At 38.4% G+C, this 10,259-nt stretch overlaps 2 protein-coding genes across 4 annotated transcripts in view; one reads left to right on the top strand and one right to left on the bottom strand.

Moving 5' to 3' along the window:
• The first annotated feature begins 458 nt into the window (after positions 1-458).
• On the top strand, positions 459-3,260 carry rx3 (retinal homeobox gene 3). Its single transcript, XM_069170482.1, has 3 exons — positions 459-851; positions 1,225-1,460; positions 2,339-3,260. Exons 1-3 carry the CDS (start codon positions 584-586, stop codon positions 2,786-2,788), a joined length of 954 nt encoding a protein of 317 aa, XP_069026583.1. The 5' UTR covers positions 459-583; the 3' UTR covers positions 2,789-3,260.
• Positions 3,251-10,259, bottom strand: part of grp (gastrin-releasing peptide) — a 37,076-nt gene continuing 30,067 nt past the window's right edge. For 2 of the 3 annotated variants that reach the window (XM_069170508.1, XM_069170498.1), the window contains 4 exons: positions 9,417-9,486; positions 5,527-5,588; positions 4,790-5,007; positions 3,251-4,696 (listed from right to left, as the gene is read on the bottom strand). In XM_069170508.1, coding sequence (XP_069026609.1) covers positions 4,598-4,696; positions 4,790-5,007; positions 5,527-5,557 — 348 coding nt within the window. In that variant the 5' untranslated portion in view covers positions 5,558-5,588; positions 9,417-9,486 and the 3' untranslated portion in view covers positions 3,251-4,597. Of the gene's footprint in view, positions 4,697-4,789; positions 5,008-5,526; positions 5,980-9,416; positions 9,487-10,259 lie in introns of those variants that run through there. The other variant, XM_069170490.1, reaches the window with a different exon arrangement.

Consider the following 10,259-nt stretch of genomic DNA (forward strand, 5'->3'; position numbering starts at 1 on the left):
ATTCATTTTGGCAACAATATCTTGACGCTTTGATTAAATATTAAGCTGCCATCTTGCAATCCCTGTCCTGACCAGAAATCTTGTAATTATGATTTTGTTGTACCTTAATCTTTGGGCCTAATCTTCCCCCTTTTTTCACAGACTGACATGAACATGACATCTGGAGGAGTGGAAAGATGGTTTTAAGATTTATGTAAGTAGGTTTAGAGCCAGCACTGACTGATGCACTTGAGATTGGGAGGAGTTAGGGAGGGTGCGGAAGACTGGTGGCTGCCTGGGCGCACAGTTACCCCTAAATCCAACAGGACGTCCCCTCTCTGACGTGCAGCGGGGGTTGCCTACATGAACAGGGGGTCTTACAGCAGGCACTTCTTTAAAAGCCGCCTCCGAAGATGCTCCATAACAACTGCGCAAGATAGTAGCGTGGGTCTTGTGCGTAACTTTTTTTTTTCCCCACCAACTCTCGGCTTTGATTCGACATTTAGCGACAACTTTAACAAAAAAAAGGCACAGAGCAGCGATAAATCTGAGAAGAAGTCGGAGTGCGCGTAATTTTGACAGCTTTTCTGGACTCCACCAACCAATGTGGCTTCTTGGATCAACTTCCCAAGTGATGATGATGATGATGGATGAGCGCATGTCTCCCTCTGCACGCTCCGTCCAGAGCCCCGGCAACAACCCGTCCACGGTCCACAGCATCGAAGCCATACTGGGATTTAAAGAGGACACCATCTTCCACAAATCTACCTCCTACAGCATGACAGAAAAGGTCCTGGTCAAAGATGCTGAGCGCAACGGGAATATAATTGTGACCCAAATGAAGAAAAGTCATTATTCAGGAAGTTGTGACAGTAAGTAGATTCAGTTTTTCCAAAATATTTCAGGGTTAAGTCAGCCAATTTAAGTGCAAAAATATAGTCTACTTACAACATGCCAGGTTGTAGGCTATCTGTAGTTTTAAGTTTTACGTTTGTAAAGTTGTTACTTTTCAGATGATCTAACAAAATCATCAAGGGGCCTATAAATAGTCCTATATAAGGAAGTCTGAAAAGTTTGTCAATAAATGATCAAATAATACATAAACAAATAAAAAAAAAAAAAAAAGTGGAGCTGGCTTATCTTAAACTGTCAGAATTTAATTTTCAGAAGCAAATTTAAACTTGGCAAAAAACTGGCAAATGTCAGGCTTTTTCTTTGGGCGTTTACACGGTCTCTGCCCCGCAGGTGTGTGTTGTGGCAGCAGCACCGGCGAAGCGTCCGTGTGTCCGGACTCACCGGACCGGGACGGCAAACTGTCCGACGACGAGAACCACAAGAAGAAACACCGTCGGAACCGGACCACGTTCACCACCTTCCAGCTCCACGAACTGGAGAGGGCTTTCGAGAAGTCCCACTACCCGGACGTGTACAGCCGAGAGGAGTTGGCCCTGAAAGTCAACCTACCGGAGGTCCGAGTGCAGGTATGTCCCCAAACAAACACCGGCTATATTTCATCATGTTCAGGAGAAATGTACTCGGCCTATAAGCTATAAGGCATTATATTCATATTGTATATATAAGGCTTTTTATGTTGCCTCTTATCTACCCCAAAACACACATTATTATTATCCATTATTATTAATATTTAAAAAAAAGTGTATTTTTACATTTAAAATTAGCTTTAAATGCCATTTATTGTAATTTTTATTTAAGATATAATAAAATAAATTAATTTATTTGCTTCAAATTATTAGATTTTTTTTTAGTGATATTTAGTAAAAAAAAAAAAAAAGACAATTATTTACACATAAGCTGACAGTTACTAAAATTGTTTACTTCAGTGAAGACAGTGCAAGTTTTACTTTTCGAGGAATTGTTGCTGTAGAACAAAAAATATATTCTTTTTTTTTTAATGCTAACAGGAAAATTTAAATAAAATCTGCTTACAAAACATGTAATTGCTTTAGACGTGACATTAATCACAGACTAAACTTAAAAAAAAAAAAAATTGTAAAGTTGGAAGTTCAACCCATTTTCTCAGGTTTTTAATTTTATGGTAACTTAGTGTAAAGTGCTTAAATAAGTATCTGAAATCTTCATTGGCACTACAGGTTATATTCTGTATGCTCTCTTTAAATATAAAAATTCTTTCATACTATATTATATTTTACATTTACATCAAAGGGGATAGTTTTTAACGCTTATTGCCTATTTGTGAGCATTTTTTTTCTTTCTTCTCTTATCTATTTTGTGTGTATCTGCTGACCTTGCTGCTACATACAATTGCTTTTTCAGTAACATAGTTGTAATGAACGGAATAAAATCACAAATTAAAAAAAATTCTCCTTTTTCTTTTCAGGTTTGGTTTCAAAACCGTCGAGCCAAGTGGCGTCGACAGGAGAAGCTGGAGGTGAGCTCCATCAAGTTCCAGGACAGCTCCACCTCCTCTCTGCTCTCCTTCAGCCGCTCCCCCACAAGCTCCCTGGGCGCCGGTCTGCAACTGGACCCCTGGCTCTCCACCCCGATCACCACCTCCACCTCCCTGCAGTCACTGCCGGGCTTCATGAGCAGCTCTCAGGGCCTCCCGGGCCCTTATACCCCTTCTCCCCCCCCTTCCATGCCCTCTTCCTTGCCGGCGTCCTTCCTCAACTCCCCCGCCCTGGGACACAGCCCTCATCTGCCCCACATCGGCTCTATGTGCCCTCCACCTCCAGCGTACCCGTGCTCAGCTGATCCAAGGAACTCCAGTATTGCCTCACTGAGGATGAAGGCCAAGGAACACATTCAGTCTATTGGGAAGACGTGGTGATGCTGAGTGGAGCTTACAAAAGGACATTAAGACTAAGAATACATCGTGTTGATACTTTTGGAAAACGGACTTCATCCTAAATGCTGACGGGATTGTATTATTTTGGACATTTTGGAAGTTCCCCATCCAGGATTTGAGACATCACATGTCCATGACTTTCTGAAAATCTGCAACACAAGCTGTGAGATTCCTGTAAAATATGAAACCACTGAATGAGTCATAGTTTTCTGGTGTTTTTATTCTCCTTTATCTTCTCTGTAAATTGTTTTTACTGTAAAGTTTTACACTCAGTCAGCCTAATCCCACTCTTATCCACTGTTATGTTGCCAATATAAGAAATACAGAGTGCATTGGTACCCATCAGTATCTGTTTATTATCTATGGAGCAGTATTCACTTTAAATCCCTGCTGGTTTTTGGTCTTCACCATAAAAGATGTATCGAATGTGGTAATTTTCTCTTAATAAACTGTTTATGTAGAAATGCATTTACATATTTGTGACTAATCCAGTTTTCCAAAACATTTTGTCACATTTTAGATTTATACATTTGTCAGTAATGTCTGGCAGAATGAAAAAACGGATGGAAATTGTGTGTTTACATCAGCCATGACTGCAGGGGCACAGGAAATCAGAAAATCATGAATGACCTACAGATTATATATCTATATCACAATTTGTAGAAGTATTCAAAGCTTAATTAATAACTTCGCAGACAGGAAGTACAGTGCATGAAAACCGCATGTATTAAAATAGAAAATATTGAATATAGCACCCCTTAGTGGCAGATAACTGTCAGGTTGAAGAGACGCATTACTCAGAAGAGCAATAATATTTAACATTAAAACTAAAACAAGAGATGAAAAGAAAAAGGTTGATTTCAGCTGTGATCTTTCGAGAATTGTTCATGTTTCATGATTGAAATTTGGATCAAAGAAATTAATATAAAAAAAGTATAACGTTTCCTCCCCCCATTGTATTGTTTGTTTTACAGCTGCAGTAAGAAGCATGGTGGGTGTGCTCTGAAGCAGCAGCTTAAACTTCCCGACTTCCTCTCTCCGTTTTTAGAGAATGAGTTTCTCAACCCACTTATTTCCTCCTCATTAACTCCTGTAAACTTTATCCCATTCGCTGCTGGGATTAGTGTCATAATGGGGGTGAAAGTGGCTTGTACGTCTATTGTTGGCCGATCATCCGTGACAAATGAGTAAAGAGAAGTAGAGTGAAAACTTTGTTTTGGCTTTAAGGGAAAGATGTGTGTAACCAAATTGTTTCAATTAGCATTTTCTATTGTGTGCAACCACTGAGGGCTAATAATAGTTTCGCTCAGCATTTATCTAACTACCCTAGATAGACGGGCACAGGGGTGTGTGTGTGTGTGTGTGTGTGTGTTTCTTCCTTCTAAATGAGAAAAACAAACTGGATTGATGATCTGCGTTCATCTGTAATCATGAACATGTTAACATTTATGTGCCACTAACACAGAAACAACAGGTGCCCTTACAATTGATAGTGCGCCATCTAGGGGTAGAAACAGGTTACAGCAGTGCTACTGTGCATAAACTTCATGAGCATTACAACAACACTGAAGGTGGGATAAAAATTAAAAAGACATTTGTGGTTTGCAAAGCATGATTCGACATCCACAATGCAGTTTTCATGTTGAATTTATTTCAGGCTCAGGTCAGTCAGTGATCGAGATGCTGCATGATTTAGAAACTTAAAATTACTGATAAAATAAAGCTCTTTTGGGTGTCCGGCATATTCTTACAGCAGAAAAAAAAACAGTGAATACGTAATTACAGAACACGTTAAGTAGATAATGATGACTTTTTGAAAAGGGATTCGTCTTGCACTGCGGTGGAGTTGTTGTCTTGCAGTCTCAAAGCCAGAAGAAGCAGGTCTTTCATCTGTAAAGCATTAATTAAATGGAGAACTGTAAACATAGTTTGCTGTAAAGATAGAAACTGATAAGTAAAGAGGTAAAATCGCCACAGACTCACCTTGCCGAGATATTTTTCTCTGTCCTCATCTCTCCAGCTGCTGTGGAGCCGAAGCAGGCTGTCTGCAGTTTGTGGAATCATCTGTTTCTGGTTCTTTGGTTGCATCAGAGCCTCCATCAGATGTTCCAGCACTGTGACACCGGCTGGTTTTGATCGTGGTGAGAGGTAGTCACTATCACGGTTTGCCTCATGCAGGCTCTTCTTTCCCATCAAATGACCTGCAAAGTTGGAGATAAAAAAAAGAAAAAAAAAAGGAATGAACTATTTTAAAAGTTAAACAACACCAAAATAGACCATAATGTGTAATTACAGCGTAATTTAGTTTCCATCACATTTTCAAGGCTGGATGTTTTGCAACTATCTGATTTAGTGCATTCAGTCTCCCACAGAACAGGGTTTTTTTTGTTGTTTTTTTTTATCGCAGAAAGATAATTCAGTTAAATTTACTGTAACTTAATTACAGCAGAGAATAAGCACTTCTTTATCACAATAAAAGGCCAATAACGTATCTGTGTTAAGATAACTATAATTATAATACAATAATACTACTATGTTTATAAGTAAGTCAATATTTGTTTGAAAGAGCAACAGTTCTATGGAGCATTTCAAGAAGTCTTCAAATGATTTCACTTCCTATAAAATAACGCGAGTTACTCTGAATATGATCACTTAATACATTATGCAAATATTAATTTAGTTAAAACAGCTTGTAAATTGAAATGGTGAGTTTCCCTTACCTACTGCCCAGTGGTTGCCGCGTGGATACATCTTCCCAACAACTGCTGCAGGACTCCCGGAGCTGTGCAACATACAAGGCACCGTAGCCAGAATAATAATAAGTGGCCACACCGGTCTGCAAGTCCATAAAAGACGCTCACACACTCCGCCCATGTTATCAGAAAAAAAAGTCCGATCTAAACAGCGAATATTAATCCTTCAATTGCAGTAAATCAGCGGGATCGAACTTCAGAGAATCTCCACCATAGTCGGTTTTTATTTGGCCGACTGCGCGGAGGAGAAACGGGCGTCCGGTGGCTGAAGTTAACTCTCCCGATGCCTTTGATAGAAGTGACTAATGATCAAAGTTAAATGCCCCTCCTGACACAGCTGTACGTCAGCGGCCGTCTTCAAAAGTGCAAACATGAAAAAGTGCTGATGGCAAATTATCATGTCGACTCTAATTATTGATCGCTATTGTAAACCCGGGGGGTGATCGCAGGAGGCGTCATTTCACCATAATGGACGGTACTTCTGAATAATTGCTTCCGTCTCTGAAAGCCACAGGAGAAGAAATACTGAGATTAAAATTGCAGAAATTGAGTACTCAAAAAAAAAAAAAAAAAAAAAAAAAAAAAAAAAAATCATGCATCAAAACTCGAGATGTTTTCTTTTTTTTATTCCAAACACAGAGAAAAGTGACAAAGATATTGCACAGGTTTTTATAAACAATAAATAGGCATTCATCAGTTCACTAGGTTCATACCAGAGAGTTACTATACTGTGTTGGGAATCATTTTTACAGACAAATTAAAAGATGTAAAAGACAACAAAAACGGTCTCAGTCAGGTGTTGAGTAGTGATTTTACACATCTGTGGAGCTCTGACTGGAGAAATGGAACAGCAACTCTTCCAAAAAAAATAAGTTTTGTTGCTGGTAGAGAGCTCGGTCTGAGACCTCAGTCCAGAATCTCCCATCGGTCTTCAACTGGGCTGGAAACTGAAGGCCAGAGCATACGATGAACAGCGTTACTCATCAAACCATTCAGTGAGCACATTTTAAGTTGCATTTTAATTCTTGGAAAAGGCAAATTGATAAATAGGTACAAATATTCAGTTATTTTAGGTATGGAACTACATTTTGTGTGTTGCAACATGCTTTAATTTAGTTCTGCATTAATTATAAGTTTTGTTACACTTATATAAGAAACCGGTTAAGTTAAATGTTACATTTGGTGCCACTAGCTCCAGTTTACATGGTATTTCAGTGTCCTGGTAGAGTTATGTCAAGTGTATCAAGAGTTAGCTTAAAGAGGACTTGGTAGGGTTAACACACACAAAAAAAAGCATGTAGTTCTTACCAGTCAGTGATGCTCCTGCTTTTTGTTGCATTGTGGGTGATATAGGACCCAGTGTTTGTCACTGTCTCTCGTGCGTCTTGCAGCTTCATTACCAGAGTACACCTTTAAGTTAGACCCACTGCTGGCAATACCATAGTACATTACAACTCTGATACAATTGAAAGTCCTTTCAGCCCATTTGAAATCTCACATAATCAAAAGGACAGAATTATTATCACCAAATTAAGTATCGAAAGTCTAAATGCTCATTGTGTAGACTGGACCGTTTGAGAAGATTGTATTTGTATATATCATGGCAGTAGTTCTTAACTGAGGGTTGTTACACCAGTTGTAGAAAAGGTGTTCAAATTAGTTAAAATATTTTTTTCCTTGTTTAAAAGTGCATGAAGATACCACCAATGGGTCACTTGTTAAAATCACATGGACTCCTGAAATTACTGATTGCTCAAGTTACTTCACGGGTTTAGTTGGACAACAGAGACATCGAGCAATTTCTAATTTGTGGGAACAAATCCCAATATGCTGACTCAGATCTTCAACGGTGGGAATCTGTAACCTACCAGGAGCTGTTGCATCTTTAGCAAAGTCTGGTGGCTTTCCACACCCCGGTTACAGGTTAGATTTAACCACGTGTTATGCAGACACTGAGAAAATCTGCAGGTTAGAAGCCAGTAGGAAAGAATAAAGCAGCCCTTCAATGATGCACATTATTCTGAGACTCCAACATGCCACAGCACAGGAAGACTTTGTGAAGTTCTTTGTGTTTTTATTGTGAACTTTGATATCTATTGTAAACACGACCCGTTCCTCAGAGCAGAGGAAATTACACCAAAAATACATACAAAGGGTCAAACGAGATGCCATGAATGAGGATGATGAAGATTTTTTTGCTGCAGACAAACACCTGCTGTTGTTACAAGCAGTCCACTACACATCTTTTATCTGTAGTTTTGTTAAAGAGTATTTATGCCTCTGGAAGGTTCAGCAGGAGTTACGTAGTCCCGAAACACAGTGAAGCAACTGATAACTGATCCCTTCTACGACAGTATTGACATACAGATGTGTGGAGGAGCAGAATAGATGAAGACAGATATGCAGGCAAGTAATATTTTGTGTTGAAAAGGTTGAGGATTTCCTCGGGGTATTGTTCAGCCACAACACAGCAACATATTAGAGAGAATATTTGGCTCCTAACCTCTCACATACTCATCCAAGGATGACCTTAACAAAACAGGATGAGTCACCTATGTTCAAAGGGCAGGAACAGGTAGGACACACAGCACTGTGCCATCTGAAATATTTGTAGGTTTATTTTATTTTTTTATGGAAGAGAGGAAGATCATGTACCAATAAAAAAACAAGTCAATACCAGGGATATGAAAATGTACCACTGAAATGCAGGTTTTCTATGAGAGGCTATTTCCTAAAACAATTAATGAAACTGCTATTAAATGAGGATATTTATTGTATATTTTATTCAGTTTTACCGAGAGATTGATTTTAGCTAATACGACTGAAAGTGTAATTGCTCTGCTGTAACATTATAAATGAGATAAAGATATTACACATTGAATTTGGGATTACCACATACTGAGAGGCTTGAATTAAATCAGGAGTTCACAAACAGGCACTCATGTTTGATTGCCAGCTGATCACCTACATAAAAAAAAACCACTTTGTTGAGGCTGAACAATCAAATCAGATCAAATTGTTCTGAAAGTGCACTTGGTTCCGTGATTCAGAGTTTAAATGTGTAAACTAGTAATTATAAGTTTTAATGACTATAAAACAGTTTTACTTTTTGTTGGAAGTAGAAACAGCAGATGGCACTGTGGGGTGAATTTCAGGAGGATTCACTCCCTAAATGATGAGTCATCTGTTGTGATGAAAGCAGCATCACTAACTTCAGTTGTATCATGTGTACAACTATATCATTCATGATGTAAAACGCCATGAGAGGACTGGAGTGCATGAACCTACTTATTTGACTAATATTTAAAGGATATCGTTACAATTTCTTTGTTTTATTATTATCTTTATGTAACATCAATTAATGTTAGTGCATGATGTAATTATTTCAGGCAAATTTGATATATTTCGTACAAAGCAAGAGACCGAGGAAAAAGAAAAAAAGAAAAAAGAATACCACTTTCAAGATCACTTTCTATTTTCAAGCTGTGAAAATAATACCCTTTTATTTCCTACTCATACTTTTAAAATGGCATATGATATGTTAAGTGGTCTGATGGTGATGTTATGACTTATAATACTGGCTTTATGAAAAGTAGGGGGAAAAAAAAGGGACATTTAAGTGAAGGGCCTTTTAACAGGGAGGAAACTCTCACTTATGAGGTCTGCGCTGCTCGTCAGTTTTCAATAAATCACCTGGCAGCTTTCCAATCAGAGACCTCGAAGGCAGCGAAAGGATTTAAAGAAACATAATGCTTTCATATTGTTACACGTTTTAATAATACCATGTAATATACAATATCTTTCATAAATCCCTGTGACCTTTTTCTTCGAACATACTGCATATATTTACTGCTTACCTGTGCTGAGGAGTTACGATGCCTCACTTCTCATTCCAGGAAGTTTAGGAACCACCGGTTTAAAAGGAACCTAAGGACAACAGGGACAAAAGTCATGTCAGTACATTTCTTTATAAAGCACATTTTAACATGTATGTTGACCTGCAAGTGATGAAATCAAGTTAGGCCATCAAAAATAAATCAAGCTTTAAAATCAAAAGACATTACAAACAGTATTAAACCAAAACAACAAATGAAGGTACTCATAAGCAGTGATTAATAATTTTTAAAAAAATAATCTAAAACTGGTTCTAATTTGGAAATGCCAGTAAGAATAAATGTTTTCAATTGAGATCAGAACAAAAAGAATATGAAGGAAAAAAACAGGCCTGTTTTTATTTTTCATTACACATGACATCATAGGAGCATGCACAACTTTTTATAGCTGCAAAATGCTCCCGATACTAATCCTTTACATCAAGATATTTCATAGTTATATAAATGAAAAATATGAGACAACGCAGGACTATCCGGATGACGTTTTTCAGGCTTCCTTCAAAGTATTGACGTTAAAGCCTTCGAGTGATATAATCACGGGCAGGAAATACTGGAATGAGGAAAAAGGAGATGGCAGCTCGTCTTCTACCCAACATGAATGGAGGCAACGTGACGTCATGTGACTTTGTCTCTGTTCGGGGTGGGGAGCAACCTTAGCCTCCTCTCCTGCACTGAATCTGTCACAGTATAGAGAGGCAGGAGGCACCATGAGGGCCTTTTATCACATACATGCTCAACTCCAGCTGCCCCTGCAGTGTATAAAACGCATTTGTGTTGTCTGATGAATAAATCTGGCCTGGTCCTTTC

The sequence above is a fragment of the Embiotoca jacksoni genome, unplaced genomic scaffold (assembly GCF_022577435.1).
Source record: "Embiotoca jacksoni isolate LCO1_2020_lvr unplaced genomic scaffold, fEmbJac1.0.p SCAF_10, whole genome shotgun sequence".
In the NCBI taxonomy this organism is placed as follows: domain Eukaryota; kingdom Metazoa; phylum Chordata; class Actinopteri; family Embiotocidae; genus Embiotoca; species Embiotoca jacksoni.